General features: G+C 39.2%; 1 protein-coding gene across 1 annotated transcript in view; it reads left to right on the top strand.

The window, feature by feature from the left end:
* The window catches only part of EML5 (EMAP like 5), a 161,916-nt gene that overhangs the window by 90,570 nt on the left and 55,365 nt on the right, over positions 1-15,981 (top strand). The window contains exons 18-21 of the mRNA XM_036277252.1: positions 4,950-5,152; positions 5,831-5,942; positions 8,282-8,409; positions 13,716-13,857. Of these exons, the coding sequence (XP_036133145.1) occupies positions 4,950-5,152; positions 5,831-5,942; positions 8,282-8,409; positions 13,716-13,857 (585 nt within the window). The remainder of the gene's footprint in view (positions 1-4,949; positions 5,153-5,830; positions 5,943-8,281; positions 8,410-13,715; positions 13,858-15,981) is intronic.

Below are 15,981 nucleotides of genomic sequence, written 5' to 3'. Positions count from 1 at the left end.
AGCACGTCAGTCTGGGAGATAGCCCCCTCTCCAACCCTCGCTCCAGTGCCAAACAGCTCAGTTCTTCCCTGTATGTCTCTGGAGCCCCTCAAGCTCCCTCCCCTCCAAGCTTAGAGGGAGTGAGTCCGATAAGTCCGTGAGTGGGCCCTTTAAGGAACTGCCTGGGGCTCCAGCCGCCTCAGCCTCCTTGAGCCTCAGTGCCCGCTGGTTTTTCCAGCCAGAAGTTATGGGGACTTCTCTTCCTGTCACTGGAACCCTGAGCGGGGCACCTGGTATGGGACGGGGACCCCTCAGTCCTCAGAGAGGACCTTCCCAGCCGAGGTATCCTCCTGATTTTTATCAGCCACATGTGGGTGTGGGACCAGCCCGTCACGCCTCCGCCCCTCCTACCAGTCTGGATGTGTCTGCTCCTTTAATTCCGTAGTTGTCGGACTTCCACTCAGCGTGATTTCAGGTGGTTTTGAATGATGGTGGTTCTGTAGTTTAGTTGTAACTTTGATATGGTTGTGGGAGGACACGATACCGTGTATACCTACACTGCCATCTTGACCCTAAACAAAACTTTTAATTTGAGTATCTTAGTTGCTTGGAATTGCAATTACCACGCAAGTAATGCTTATTATTTCTGTCTTGAAAAAAATTACAACATCCTTTGAAATAAGAGACTTAAAGTAAATAGCCTTAAAATGAAGAGATTTACAATTGAATAAGTTTTTTTCTTAAGTCTGAGAAGATGTAGGGTAGACCTGAAACTGAACCATGAAAGGATAAATGATAAGATTTTGGTGTGCATTTCAACCTTCCTCACTTTTGGGGTTCTGATCCACAGAGTTTACTAGCGAAGTGGGTAATTATCACTTTATTAGTTGGAGTAAGTACTGTCTAACTCTCTGAATGCATAGCTTTATGTAAACCAAGTTAAAGATGACTTAAGCCTGAGGCTAAAAGGAAGATTCTTACCTCCTATTCTAGTTGTAGGCTTTATGAGTTATTAATCTCTCCTTTAAGGAATTCAAAATCTCTTCCATGGCTGATGAAGTCAGGGAGACACTCAAAGTTTGAATGCAACAGTGACATGACCTTGTTATGCTGTGTGTATCAGAAAACCCAGCTAATGTTTATCTAAACCAGGGGTGGCAAACACTTTCCATAAATGGCCAAAGACTAAATATTTTAGACTTTTCAAGCCCAAAATCAAGAATATTATGTTAGTACTTATAGGACAAGAGAGAGAACTCCTGCCCTGCCTTACCAGTATGCACCCAGTGGCCATTAATTGGAGACATTATCTCCAAGGTCAACCTACTGTGGTGAAGGGGACTGGCAGGTTGGGGTGGGGGACAGTGGTCAGCTTTACTCTGCCCCAGTGACACATGGGTCCTAGTGTCTCCTCATCTGCCTGTAGAGTCCTGCCTTCTCAACTTGGCAGCTGGCTAGAGGCAAGACAGCTCTTGGACTGTAATTCCACTGTTAGATGCCCAGCAGTTGCCATTAGCAAAGTCCTGAACTTGTATATGGGGACCAGCTCAAGCCCTGGGCAGCTGCTAGTTGACAGCCAAAAGTCAGGGAGCAGAGAAGGAAACAGGTGTGGACTCTGCAGCTCAGTGCAAAGCTGCTCCAGTGGGCGCCATACAAAAACATGGTGGCAGGGTGGCAGGTTTGCTCACCCTGCTCTAGATGGATAGTCTGTGCTCTAGTGAAGGCCAGTCCCTGCCATGTGCACTAGATCCCTTCTCCTCTCTCTTGCTCAAGGACATCACTCCAACTCTTCTTCCCTTTCTCTCCTCCATCATCTGTTTTCCCTCTATTGACTTTCCTTTCAGCACATAGTGCGGTTTTATTTCTCCACCTTAATAAATAAAACCAACAGAAACCCTCTTTCAACCCTATCCTCTAGTTTTTAATCAAGTTTTCTTCTTATCTATATCCTAAAACATCTCCAAATAGTTGTTTACCCTTTATATTGGAAATTTATGTTCTTCTTTCTCTTGCGAGAAGTCAGCCTGGTTTTGTTTTCCTTTATCACTCCACTTAATTACCCTTCCAGGTTCACTAACAACTCTGTCTGCCATGTTAACAAAAGACAATCTTCCATATACATTTGGAATATGACTACTTTTCACCACCTTCCATGCTACCACCCTGGTCTATGCTGTCTTTATCATTTGCTCAGATGATTGAAATAGCCTAACTCTTTTCATCATTGCCGCTCTTTAGTTTACTCTTAATCCACAAGTCAGAATGAACCTTTTAGTAAATGATATACCAGATTGTGTCATTCCACAGCCAAGTATTTTTCATCTCATGCAGAGTAAAAATTAAGTCCTTACAAAGCCTGTAATGCTGCCTTTGACTTCGGTGACCCTGTCTGCCATTACTGTCTTCCTTACTTTCTTTGCTACTCTGTACTGACCTCCCTAATTGTTCCCTGAAGATTCTTGTCACATTCCTGTGTTGGGGCCTTTACTCTTGCTGATCTCTCTGCCTCTGACTCTCTTCTTGAATGACTTGCTCTTGCAACCTGTTGCAGGTCTTCATTCAGATATCATTTCTCAGTGGGTCCTTTCTTAACTACCTCACTTAAAATGGACCCCTCCCATTTCTTATCTCCTTTTTATGCTTACATTTTTCTCCATAGGATCCATCAGCGTCTAACATATTATCCATTTTAGTTATTTGTCATATTTATTGACTGTCTCTCACCAGAAAGTTCCATAAAAGCAAGGGATTTTGTTGTCTGTTTTGTTCATAGCGCTACCCCTAGTACCTTGCATAGTGCCTAGAGTATGTGTTTCATGAATAAATAAATAATAAACTCAGTTGAAAAAATGGGCAAAATATAACAATAGATAATGAGTGGTCAATAAAAACAGGAAAATATAAATCTCATTAATAATCCGAGAAATGCAAATTAAAATCACAATAAAATTCAGTTGATATTTCAAATCCCCCAGTCTGACAATACCAACTGTTCCTAAAAGGTGGAAAAGCCCTGGCCAGTTTGGCTCAGTGGTTAGAGCGTCAGCCTGCAGACCAGAGAGACCCAGGTTCGGTTCCCGCCAAGGGCACGTGCCTTGGTTGCAGTTTGTCCCTGGCCCGGGTTAGGGTTGTATGGGTGGCAACCAGTCGATGTGTCTCTCTCACATCAATGTCTCTCTCTCTCCTCCTCCCCCTCTCCCTCCCACTGTATCTGAAGATAAATGCAAAAACGTCCTCAAATGAGGATAAAAAAAAAAAAGGATGTAAAGGAACTCTGTTCACTGTTAATGGGAATGTAAATTGATGTGTCAGTTTTTTAGAACAATTTGGCAACAGATAATCCCTCTCATCTATACACTGTTCCTTTTGCACATACCCAAAGCCATTCCTAGGCACTCCTAGAGTATCTCTTGTACTTGTATGGAAGAGGCCCTTACAGGATTGTTTAAAGCAGCATTGTTTTCAATAGCAAAAACTTGGAAGCAACTTCAGTGTCTGTTAACAGGAAAATGGTCAGACTGTTTATGTAATGGAATGCTGTATAGTTATGAAAATGAGTTTGCTAGAGGTAGAAATCAACATGTATAAAACTCCATAACAAATAGTGAAAAAAAGCAAGTTGCAAAAGAATAAATATAATTTTACAGAAATTTTAAAACAAGAAAAGTAAGATGACATATTGCCTAAGAATTCATAAATAAGCAGTAAAATATGTATAAAGGAATGCATGAGAATAAGCAACATATTCAGAATAGTAGGGGGTGAAGATGGGATATGGGATTGGCATCACATATCTGTTGTTTTAGTAATTTTATGTAAGTTGATAGTGGGTACATAGCTGTACTTTGTATTGTTTTTATACCTTTTTGTATTCTTAAATATGTCATAATAAAAATTTTGAAAAACAATAAAAAAGTGCTGAGCAATGCTTAAAACTGCTTTAAGCCCTGGCTGGTTTGACTCAGCGGTTAGAGCGTTGACCTGCGGTCCAGAGAGACCTGGGTTTGGTTCCCGCTAAGGGCACGTAACTGGGTTGCAGTTTGTCCCCAGCCCTGGTTGGGTCGTGCAGGTGGCAACCACTCGATGTGTCCCTTTCACGTCGATGTTTCTCTCTCTCTCTCTCTCTCTCTCTCTCTCTCTCTCTCTCTCTCTCTCTCTCTTCCTTTCTCTCCCTTCCACTCTGTCCGAACAAAAAATGGAAAAATATCCTCAGATGAGGATAAAAAGTATAGAACTGCTGTAAAAAGTATATGCTTTTGTTTGTTCAAAAAGCTATGGCCATCCCTGGCCAGTTTGGCTCAGCGATTAGAGTTTTGGCCTGTGGACCAGAGTTGTGGGTTCGATTTCAGTCAAGGGCACGTACCGTGATTGCAGTTTGGTCCCTGGCCCTGGTCGGGGTCATGTGGGAGGCAACCAGTCGATGTCTCTCTCTCTCTCTCGCTCCCCCTCCCTCCCTCCCATTCTACCTGAAAATAATGAAAAAATATATATGTCCTCGGGTGAGGATTTAAAAAAAAAAAAGCTATGGCCTACCCTGACTGGGTGGCTCAGTTGATTGGAACATCATCCTATACATCAAAAGGCTCAATTCCCAGTCAAAGCACATACCTAGACTAGGTTCAGTCCCCAGTTGGATTGATGTTTCTCTTTCTCTCTCTCTCTCTCTGTCTCTCTTTCCCCCTCCTTCCTCTTCCACTTCACCTCTTTCTCTCTCTCAAAGTCAATAAACATGTCCTCTGATGAAGATTTAAAAAAAAAGGCTATGGCCTGAAAGCAGCCCTAAGTATGTCTGCCTCAGCCAGGCAAGGTGTTGCCCAAGTCACTCATTGAGAAACCATATTTTTCTTTTTAACTGTTCTTACTGTTACGTGTCTTTCTCCTTAAACAACAACAGTAGAAAAGAAATTTTACTGCTTTATACTTTTATATATTTTGAAAGTGGCACTTTCGTAATATTTTTTATGAACCAGGGGGAGGATTGATTGGAAGAAAAGGCTTCATAGGCTCACAGGGGAAAAATGACACAATGATGTGTGCAGTGTATGGATGGACTGAAGAGATGGCTTTTTCTGGAACATCCACAGGAGATGTGTGTATCTGGAGAGACATCTTTCTTGTAAAAACAGTTAAAGCACATGATGGACCAGTGTTCAGTATGCATGCACTGGAAAAAGTAAGTAACAAAGATATTTTAAGTTAAGTGGAATTTGATCATGCAGTTCTGCATAGAGCATTTTAAGTAAAGGAACATTGGCATTCAGCTTAGCAGAGCCACTCAGTAATCTGTGAGCTAATCTTCCTGACCTTGTTTTATTCCTCTTTCAAACTCCTGACCTGGAGTGAAGTAGGTCTGCTGTTTAAAAAAAAAAAAAATGTGGTGGAAGTGGAAGCCTGTATAGTGGGGTAAATGATGATGGAGAAAATTAAATTTTTAAAAAACCTTAACAATATGTATAAATCACTATGTATCAAAAAATGTTTAAGTCTTTATATATTATCACCATGTACTGTAAGATAGCTACTGATATTATCCTTTCTTTAAAGAATGGGATTATGCAGCCTCCAGGAGAATATATGTAACTTGCTGAAAGTAGTAGAGCTAGTTTATGGTTCCAAACTACACTGTTTTAAAGCCCTGTCCTAAAAGTAGAATGTTTAGAGTCACTGTAAATATTTTTGCAGACTCCATATTGGTATTTAAAAACATGCAATAGATTTTTATACTAATTTACATTCATTACAAGCAGTAACTTTTGCCTATAAATGTTTTTTCCTCTAGAATTTTTTAATACAACAAAGGTTATTATAAAATATTTAGATTTTTATTAACTTGAAACTTTTACTTTCATAGGGATTTGTTACTGGAGGAAAAGATGGTGTAGTAGCTCTTTGGGATGACTCCTTTGAAAGGTGTCTCAAGACCTATGCTATAAAAAGAGCTGCTTTGGCCCCAGGATCTAAAGGTGATTTGAGATTTAATTCACTTTATAGGAAAAAAGATTAATGGCTCATTACCACATGTGGTCACTGAGGTGAAGCACATTGAATATATTTTTTCTTCATTACTAGACAGGCGTCGGGGTAAATGGGAGAAGACACTTAACTGAATGCCAGAATCACTGCTGTCCTTTCAAAGTCTGTTTTCTGTGATGCACATGGTAAAATATTATCCAAGAACAAGATTATTAATGTTAATTTTTAACATTCTTGATTTTCCAAAGAAAATTTCCACGTGAACATTACATTTACTACAAATCAGGAGTTTGTTTTCAAACTTGGTGTTTGTTTCACCTTGGCATTTTACTGATTGACCCTGCCTCTTGAGCCTTACAGGCCCTTCTTTCCTCTACCCTTCCTCGCAGCACATTCAGGCACTGCGTCACTCTCTGACCGCCAGGCCTTTCTATGTGCTATTGCAGTCTGCCCTTAGCCATTGATGGTTTTTTTTTTTTTAATCCTCACCCAAGAACATTTTTCCATTTTCTGTTTCGATAGAGTGGGAGGGAGAGAGCAGAGGAGAAGGACAGAGAGAGAGAGAGAGAGAGAGAGAGAGAGAGAGAGAGAGAGAGAGAAACATCGACGTGAAAGGGATACATGGAGTGGTTGCCACCCGCACAACCCATCCAGGGCCGGGGACAATCTGCAACCGAGGTACATGCCCTTAGCGGGAACCGGACCCGGGTCTCTCCGGACCACAGGCCAACGCTCTAACCACTGAGCCAAACCAGCCAGGGCAGCCATAGTTTTGTAGTTGCAAAATATTAAGTGGAAAAATTTCAGAAATTAACAGTTCCTAAGTTTTAAATTTCATGCTGTTCTGAGTAGCATGATGAAATCTTGTACTGTCCTATTCTGCCTGGGATATGAATCTTCCCTTTGTCCTGAGTAGCCAGGATGTATATGCTCCCCACCCTTGAGTCACATAGCCACACCTCAGTTGTCAGATCAACTGTTGAGGTATCACAGTTTTTTTGTTTCTTTATTTGTTTATCCTCACCCGAGGACATTTTTCCATTTTTTATTCAGACAGAGTGGGAGGGGGAGAGAAGAAGAGAGAGAGAGAGAGAAACATCAATGTGAAAGGGACACATCAAGCGGCTGCCACCCACGTGACACAACCAGGGCCGGGGACAAACTGAAACCAAGGTACATGCCCTTTGCGGGAACTGAACCCAGGTCTCTCTGGACTGTAGGTCGACGCTGTAACCGCTGAGCCAAACTGGCAGGGTGGTATCACAGTTTTTGTGTTCACATTATTTTGCTTAATAATGTCTCCAAAGCAGAAGAGTAGTGATGCTGTGAATTCAGGTATGCCAAAGAGAAGCCATAGAGTGTTTCTTTTAAGTGAAAAGGCAAAAATTACTAATAAGGCATTTTATTGTCTCACATCATCACAAGAAGGGTGAGTACAGTACAATAAGATAGTTTTTGAGAGAGAGACCACATTTACATAACTTTTATTATTGTGTATTGTTATATTGTTCCATTTTATTATTAGGTATTGTTGCTAATCTCTTAATCCTAGTTTATCAATTAAACTTTATTATAAGTATGTATGTATAGGAAAAAGATATAGGGTTTGGTACTATCCGCAGTTTCAGACATCCACTGGGGGTTTGAAACAGATCCCCTGTGGAGGGTGGGGCTGTACTTTTGCCTAGAATTTGCCCTTTTTTTCTCCTTCTTCCAGTTACCTGACCATATATTCATTTTCCAAATCTCAAACATTATTTCTCCTATGATGATACCTTTCCCTCCCATTCTCTTTTTTTTTAAAAAAAAAAAAAGGTTTGATTCCCTTACTGAAAGCTCCTTTTCCATATGCTTTCCATGCAGACAGTGTCTGTTTTTCTCATTATATGCTGTGTTAGGGCAGGAGCTGGTGCTATCATGTTTACAATATATTTCTGAAGCCTGCCTTATTAGGACACAGTAAACGCAAATGAATTCATCTTGAATTGAATTAAAATTACTAACCAGAATATTGAACATACTCTTAGAGGGTCAGGAGGTGAATAAGGAGGTATAAATAGAAAAAGAAAAGAAACTGTTATCAGAATGGTAGTGGGGGTCTGGGATTATATAGAATCATAAATTGTAGTATATAGGTGGTACTTATGTTAGAGATTAGTAAATTGAGTGGGGAAATTGCAGTACATTTATTAGAATACTTAAAATATAGGAGAAAGTAACCTTACAATGTGATTTTCATTGTCAAAAGAACATCATTAACAATATATATATATATCCTTGTATTATAGTAACTGCATACCTTTAAGAACATCTCTATTTAACATTTCAGGTCTTCTGTTGGAAGATAATCCATCTATACGTGCCATATCATTAGGACATGGTCATATTTTAGTTGGCACAAAAAATGGTGAAATACTAGAAGTGGATAAAAGTGGCCCAGTAACACTTCTGGTCCAGGTAATTTCAAATGTTAATATACTTGTTTCCCCTTTGTATACAGTTGATTCAATACATAAGAGCCACAGTTAATAGGGGTGAAATGATGTTAAATTAATTAGGGAAATATTTGTTAATGTTACTATATACCAAAAAATTTAAATATTAATTATAAATAAATGCATAGCTTCAATAAATAAAAGTGCGTATTATCATGAAGATACTAGCCAATGTTTTAAGTAATTTATTCAAAACAAACTAAAAATTTATTCAAAAGAAAAACCAGTTGTAATTAATTTAACCCTGTCCATTTATTTCATATTTAATTTTATTTCTTTGAGGTATATTTGTTGAACCTACAGCCATTGTTTTTCTGTGAAACTCTTCAGTTTATTTCATTCTTTCTCAGGTTTCTAACTTAGAAAAATGAAAAATGAATGTATGCTAAAATTTTATTGCTGAAAACATCTGTGAAGACATATGAAAAAATGCTCAGTATGCCCTGACCAGTTTGGCTCAGTGGTTAGAGCGTCGGCCCACGGACTAGAGAGTCCCGGGTTTGGTTCCTGCTAAGGGCATGTACCTCAGTTGCAGTTTGTCCCTGGCCCCAGTTGGGGTCGTGTGGGTGACAGCCACTCGATGTGTCTCTCTCACATCAATGTTTCTCTCTCTCTCTTGCTCCCTTTCTCCCTCCCACTCTATCTGAAGATAAATGTAGGAATGTCTTTGGGTGAGGATAAAAAAAAAGAAAAAAAAATGCTCAGTGTCACTAATCATCAGAGAATTGCAGATTGAAACAATTATGAGGTATCACCTCACACCTACCAGAATGGCTGCCATCAACAAATCATCAAACAACAAGTGCTGGCAAGAGTGTGGAGAAAAGGGGACTCTAGTACACTGCTGGTGGGAATGTAGACTGGTGTAGCCACTGTGGAAAACAGTATGGTGTTTCCTTAAAAAATTAAAAATTGATCTGCAATTTGACCCAGTGATCCCACTTTTAGGAATATATCCTAAGAAGCCTGAAATACTGATCAGAAAGAATATATCTACCCCCATGTTCATAGCAGCACTATTTACAATAGCTAAGGTCTGGAAACAGCCCAAGTGTCCATTAGTAGATGAGTAGATAAAAAAGATGTGGTACATATACAAAATGGAATTCTATGCAGCTGTAAGAAAGAAATATCTCTTATTCTTTGAGACAGCATGGAGGGACCTGGAGAGAATTATGCTAAATGAAATATGCCTATCAGAGAAAGACAGGTATCACATGATCTCACTTATTTGTGGAATATAATGAACAAAATAAACTAATGAACAAAATTAACCCAGAGACATAGAAGTAGGGTTCAGACTGACAAACCTCAGAAGAGGGGGACGGGGACAGAAGGGAAGAGATAAACTACAGAGCTTATATGCATGTAAACGTAACCAGTGGACATAAACAACAATGCCGGGGGAAGAGGGGGCAGGATTGGGAGGAGGGTGTCAATGGGGGAAAAAAGAGAAACATCTGTAACAAAAATAAATTAATACAAAAAACAGTGAAAATATAGGGTGGGGCAAAAGTAGGTTTACAGCAGTTTGTATGGAAAATACTACAATAATACAAGAATAAACAGTTTTGTGAATTTACAACTATAAACCTACTGTTGCCCCACCCTGTATTATAATAAAATTAAAAATCTAGGAATATAAAAATGTGTGTGACAGTAATGTAAAATGAAACATATGGGAAATGCTGTATTAATTTTTTTTTTTTAATCCTCACCCGAGGACCTTCCTCCATCTTTTGTTCAGATAGAGTAGGAGGAAGAGAGAGAGAGAGAGAAACATTGACGTGAAAGGGACACATTGAGTGGCTGCCACCCGCACAACCCAACCAGGGCCGGGAACAAACTGCAACCGAGGTATGTGCCCTTAGTGGGAACTGAACCCAGGTCTCTCTGGACTGCAGGCCGACGTTCTAACCACTGCACCAAACCAGCCAGGGCAATGCTGTATTAATTTTTCACATACACATTTCCTATATGTATTATGTTTTTCTGAAAAATAGGGAATTCTGTAATACTTTCAACAATTAAGATTTTTAAAAAGTTTTTTGAGCAAAAACAAAAAAAATAATGTTCAGAAATGACAGATAATGGGATGAGCAAACAAGAGTGTAAAAATAGCTATTATATGGTAACCAGACTGTTGGTGGTGATCACTTTGTAGTATATACAGATGTTGAATTTCAGTGTTGTATACCTGAAACTTATATATAACAATTTTACTTCACAAAAAATAGCTATTGTAACTACATTTACGTGTTTAAAGCAAAATGCACACACAGTGAAAAAAGAAATTGTATAAGGTCTATACTTGGCAAGGGATTAAGCAAAAAACAAAACCCCCAAAAAACCTACAGTAATTAAAAGTGTGAGAATGTATGTAAACAACAGAAATATTCATAAATATACACACACCCCGAAAGCCATGGATAGCAGTGTTAGTAGCAGCAGAATTCTGTGGACCAGTTTGAGAAGCAGTGCCTGTTACAGTATTAAGTCTTCTGATCCATAAACATGGGATCTCTGTTTATTTAGATCTTTAACTTTTTTCAACAGTGTTTTATTATTTCCAGTGTACAAGTCTTGTAATTATTTTGTTAAAATAACTTATTAGTTCTCATAGTCTTTTTAGTAGATTTTTTTGGATTTTCTGTATATAAGATCATGTCATCTGCAAATAGAAATAGTTTTACTTCTCTCTCTTTTTTATTATGTTTTTCAGAGAAAGAGGAAGGGGGAGAGAGAGAGAAACATCGATGTGAGAGACAGACATTGATCGGCTGTCTCCTGCACACCCCCTATTGGGGGTCGAGCCCAAAACCCAAGCATGTGCCCTGACCAGTAATCCAACCGGCACCTCTCAGTCCACAGGGTGATGCTCAATCCACTGAGCCACACCAGCCAGGCAATTTTCCCCTTTATAATATGGATGCCTGTTATTTCTTTTTTTTTTTGCCTAATTATCCTGGACAGACAGACTGTCTGTACAATGTTGAATAGAAGTCGTGAAAGCAGACATCCTTGTCTTGTTCCTCTGGACCGCAGGCGGACGCTCTAACCGCTGAGCCAAACCGGCCAGGGCGTAAATTTTTTTTTTTTTTTTTTTAATCCTCACCCAAGGATATTTTTCCATTTTTTGTACAGATAGAGTGGGAGGGAGAGAGAGGAAGAGAGAGAGAGAGAGAAACATCGATGTGAAAGGGACACATCGAGTGGCTGCCACCCGCACGACCAACCAGGACCGGGGACAAACTGCAACCGAAGTACGTGCCCTTAGCGGGAACCGAACCCGGGTCTCTCCAGACCGCAGGCCGACGCTCTAACCGCTGAGCCAAACCGGCCAGGGCTCCTTGTCTTGTTCCTAATATTAGGAAGGAAGCATCCAATCTTTTGCCATTAAGCCCAATGTTAACTGGATTTTTCATAAATTCCTTTTGTCAGATTGAGGAATTACTCTTTTTATTTGTCACATGTTCTTCTCAGAAGCATTCATCAAATGCTTTTTCTCATCTATTGAGATTATCATGTGGTTTTGGTTTTTTATTTTATTGATAATGGTGTATTACATTAATTGATTTTCAGATTTTAAAACAACCTTGTATTCCTGGGATGTGGTTGTGGTGTATAATTCTATAATGAAATCAGTTTGCTAGTATTTTGTTATAAGATTTTAGCATCCATATTTATAAGGGATATTGGTCTGTATTTTTTTTTTGTGATGTCTATCTGGTATTGGTATCAGGGTAATATTGGCTTCATAAAATGATCTGGGAAGTGTTCTGTCCTCTTTGGTGGCCTCTTTCCATGACCACCACCAGCCTTTAAAGCTCTGTTGTTTTCAACATTTCTCTGGTGCTTAAATTGTCTGCACAATAAACCAATTAAAGTTAGACTCCTTAAAAGGAACAGTTCCCTAGGTTAGTGGGAGATTTGTTTTGACTTTTTATACAATCTCCTCCCAGCTATCCCTGAGATTTCCCTGCTTCCCTAAGCCAGCGGTTCTCAACCTGTGGGTCACGACCCCTTTGAGGGTGGAACGACCCTTTCACGGGTCGCCTAAGACCACTGAGAAACACATATTTCCAATGATCTTAGGAACGAGACACTGCTCCTCTATCTGTCTCCAGGCAGGTCCGCCCACATGCAGATACGCCCACATACAACATGAGGAACTGTGTTAAAGGGTTGTGGCATTAGGAAGGTTGAGAACCACTGGGACAAACGAGCTTTCAGTTTAGCCTGTATGTTCCTTGAGTCTACCAGTTGCCTCCCAATTATCTTTCATCATTACCTACTACCTCCATTGTTTTTGAGAACACCATTAGGCTGGAACTTGTCCACATTGTGCAATAAATGAAGTCAGTTCGTTTGAGAAGAGACTAGAAACTTTTTATGGCTTGCTTCTCTCCCCAGGCAAAACCTCTGATCAAGCCCCTGAAGTTGAGGGTGAGGACAGTGCTCTTTCTGTGTGTACTTTCCTTTAGAAACTGAGTGCTTGGTATCTGGGAAGGAGCAGTAGCACTGAGGCCCCAGTATTCTCAGAGGCACTGCAGCCAGGGTAGGGCAACATTTTCAGAATGAGGGTGGGCAGAAGAAGGGAGATCCCACCTCTCAGCAGCACCCGCCAAGACTTTAACATCAGTAGCAGATTCTGGGTCAGGATGAGAAATGCTGACACGTATCCCTTCTGGGGAGATAGCCTTCTAACGGAGGTAGGAGGAGGAGAGTTCTTGGTTTCATCTGTCTGCTGGAGTTTCCACATCAATGAGTTAGGAAGAGGGAGAAAAGGAGTGGGTCTTAGTTCAAATACTGCAGACTCTTACTGTTCTTAATGAATTTAGATTTTCTTGAGTAAATGTTTCTTCACTTGTTGTTTCTCCTTGGAACCATTTCCAGAGACTTTAATACATTTATTTTAATTATTCTGACCACATTTACTGGTGAGGAGGTCTGTGGAGTTCCTTACTCTGTCATGTAGGATGTTCCCCTACGTGGCATTTATTAACATTCCAGGGCAGCGAATTTTATTCTCTCTGCCCAGGGAATGTTTTAGGACTTTAAGCTAATTTTAATAGTAGCTTGATTATATTGTAATTGTGGAGATAAAGTTGTTACAGAGGTGTTTTATGGTGTATTCCAAAAAAGAAAAGTTTTAGTAGACTTACTCATTATTCTATCATTACTATATATTATCAAAAGTTGTCTTTAGTTTTTTCTAAATATACATAACTTTAGGTTAAATTTATCTTAACTGTGTTTTCTTTATAGGGACACATGGAAGGAGAAGTGTGGGGTTTGGCTACACATCCTTATCTACCCATCTGTGCTACTGTAAGTGATGATAAAACCTTAAGAATATGGGATCTCTCTCCTAGTCACTGTATGTTGGCTGTCCGGAAACTGAAAAAGGGTAAGAGCTCTCGAACTTGAACAAGTTGTCACAGTTTTATAACCCTTACAAATGTAAGAAAGCAATGGTCAGTATATAAAAAAGACTAAATATTTATTCTATGTCTATTTGCTCATGATGCTATATAAACAAAATTAATTATATCCTGTCTGTACTTTATGGGACCTCCTAGGATCATACAGTCCTGAGTCAGTGTTGAACTGGCTCAGGTTGGAAGAAAGAATATAGGAAGAAAACAGAAACCAAATTTTCTACCCTTTATGACTATGGATTTTGTGTAATTCAGAAGTAAAAACTAATAAAGAAGGCCTTAACTTAAAAAGGGGTAGCAGAGTTAATGGGAGGGTATTTTATGATGAAAGAGAACTGAGCATATTTGTAGTAGGCAAATGAGAATAGCCTGTTGGGACAGAGAGGCAGAGGGTTCAGTTGTTGGAGCAAGGCTGTTTCTGTCATCCTGGGGCAGATGAGGATGTGCAGATAGCTTCAGCTGTCTTAGTAAAGTGGTAGGAAATGTTATTTTATTACATGAGGATGGAGAAGCTCTGGTTGAAAAAGTTGGGAATTGTTACTATCAGAAATGTGGTAGAATCAGCAGATTAAGGAAAGGATTTGTCTAGCTATATGAAGGGCCAAGTTGAAGTTATGTAACATGTACCATGAATTTGTAATTCAATCATTTAATTTATTTTAATTCCTTCTACTAACTTCATAGTTACAGAGTCTATCCTCTTCTTCTAGGGTTACTGTTAAATATTTAATATGTGTACTTAACTAAACATATTAAGCTAATCACAATCTCTAGAACACTTGTACTCCAGTCACTGTACTTTTTTTTTTTTTTTTTTAAGTTATTGATATCCATCCTTTTCATTCTCTGGTGTTTTGTTTGTTTTTCGGTGAACAAGAGATAATTACCAAATATTTTAGTGGTTCTGTACTTGAACTATTAATGAGAAAGGTTAGAAAGGATTCCAAAACCACAGTCTCTCCTCTGTGTACACAGGAAACCGTGTTACCACATAATTCTTTTCTTCACAGGGCCATAAGAAGTCCTAACCAGTCAAATTTGGAATGTACTTGGTTTTAATACCCATCCAATTTTTTTCTTTTTTTTAAATGAAGTATAATTAATGTATAACATTATATTAGTTTCAGGTATAGAATGATTTGATATTTGTATATAATGTAAAATGATCACCACAGTAAATCTAGTTAACATCCATCACCATACAGAGTTACAAAATTTTTAAAAATATGTTTTTATTAATTTTTTTAGAGAGAGAAGAAGGGAGAAAGAGAGAAACATCGATGGGAAAGAGAAACATCCATTAACTGCCTCCTGCACGCCCCCTACTGGGGATTGAGCCCACAATCCGGGCATGTGCCCTGACTGGGAATTGAACCAGTACCTCTCAGTCAATGGGACAGTGCTCAATCCACTGAGTCACACTGGCCATGCCAATTTTTTTTTTTATTGTGCTGAGAACTTTTAAGGTCTATTTTTCAACAGATTTCAAATATGGAATACAATATTATTAACTGTAGTCACCAGGCTGTACATTACACCAATGGCTTCTTTTATAACTGGAAGTTTGTACCTTTGACTTCCTTCACCCATTATGCCCCCCCCCACCCCCCCAAGCCCTCACCTCTGGCAACTACCAGTCTGGTCTCTGTATCTGTGAGCTTTGGGTTTTTTGTTTGTTTGTTTTAGATTCCACATATAAGCGAGATCATACAGTGTTTGGCTTTCTCTGTCTCACTTTAGTTAGCACAGTGCCCTCGAGATTCATCCATGTTGTTGTAAATGACAAAGTTTCACTCTTTTTTTTATGGCTATTTAAATAATATCCTATTGTATGTGTGAGAGAGATACATTTTCTTTATCCATTCATCTATCAGTGGATCCTTAGGTTATTTTCATATTTTGGCTATTGTAAAATGCAGCAGTGAATAGGGGAGTACATATATCTTTTTGAGTTAGTGTTTTTACTTTCTTCAGGTAAACACTCAGGAGTGGAATTGCTGGATCATATGGTAGTTTTATTTTTTTGAGGTTTTTTAATCTCCTTCAGAATGTGGAGTCTATGGAGACTCAAGTTAGTTCATCTTTAGAGTATG

This window comes from Molossus molossus, unplaced genomic scaffold (assembly GCF_014108415.1).
Source record: "Molossus molossus isolate mMolMol1 unplaced genomic scaffold, mMolMol1.p scaffold_m16_p_1, whole genome shotgun sequence".
NCBI classification, from domain to species: domain Eukaryota; kingdom Metazoa; phylum Chordata; class Mammalia; order Chiroptera; family Molossidae; genus Molossus; species Molossus molossus.
The sequence above is the reverse complement of the archived record's forward strand: the minus strand, read 5'-3'. Positions and strand labels throughout refer to the sequence as shown.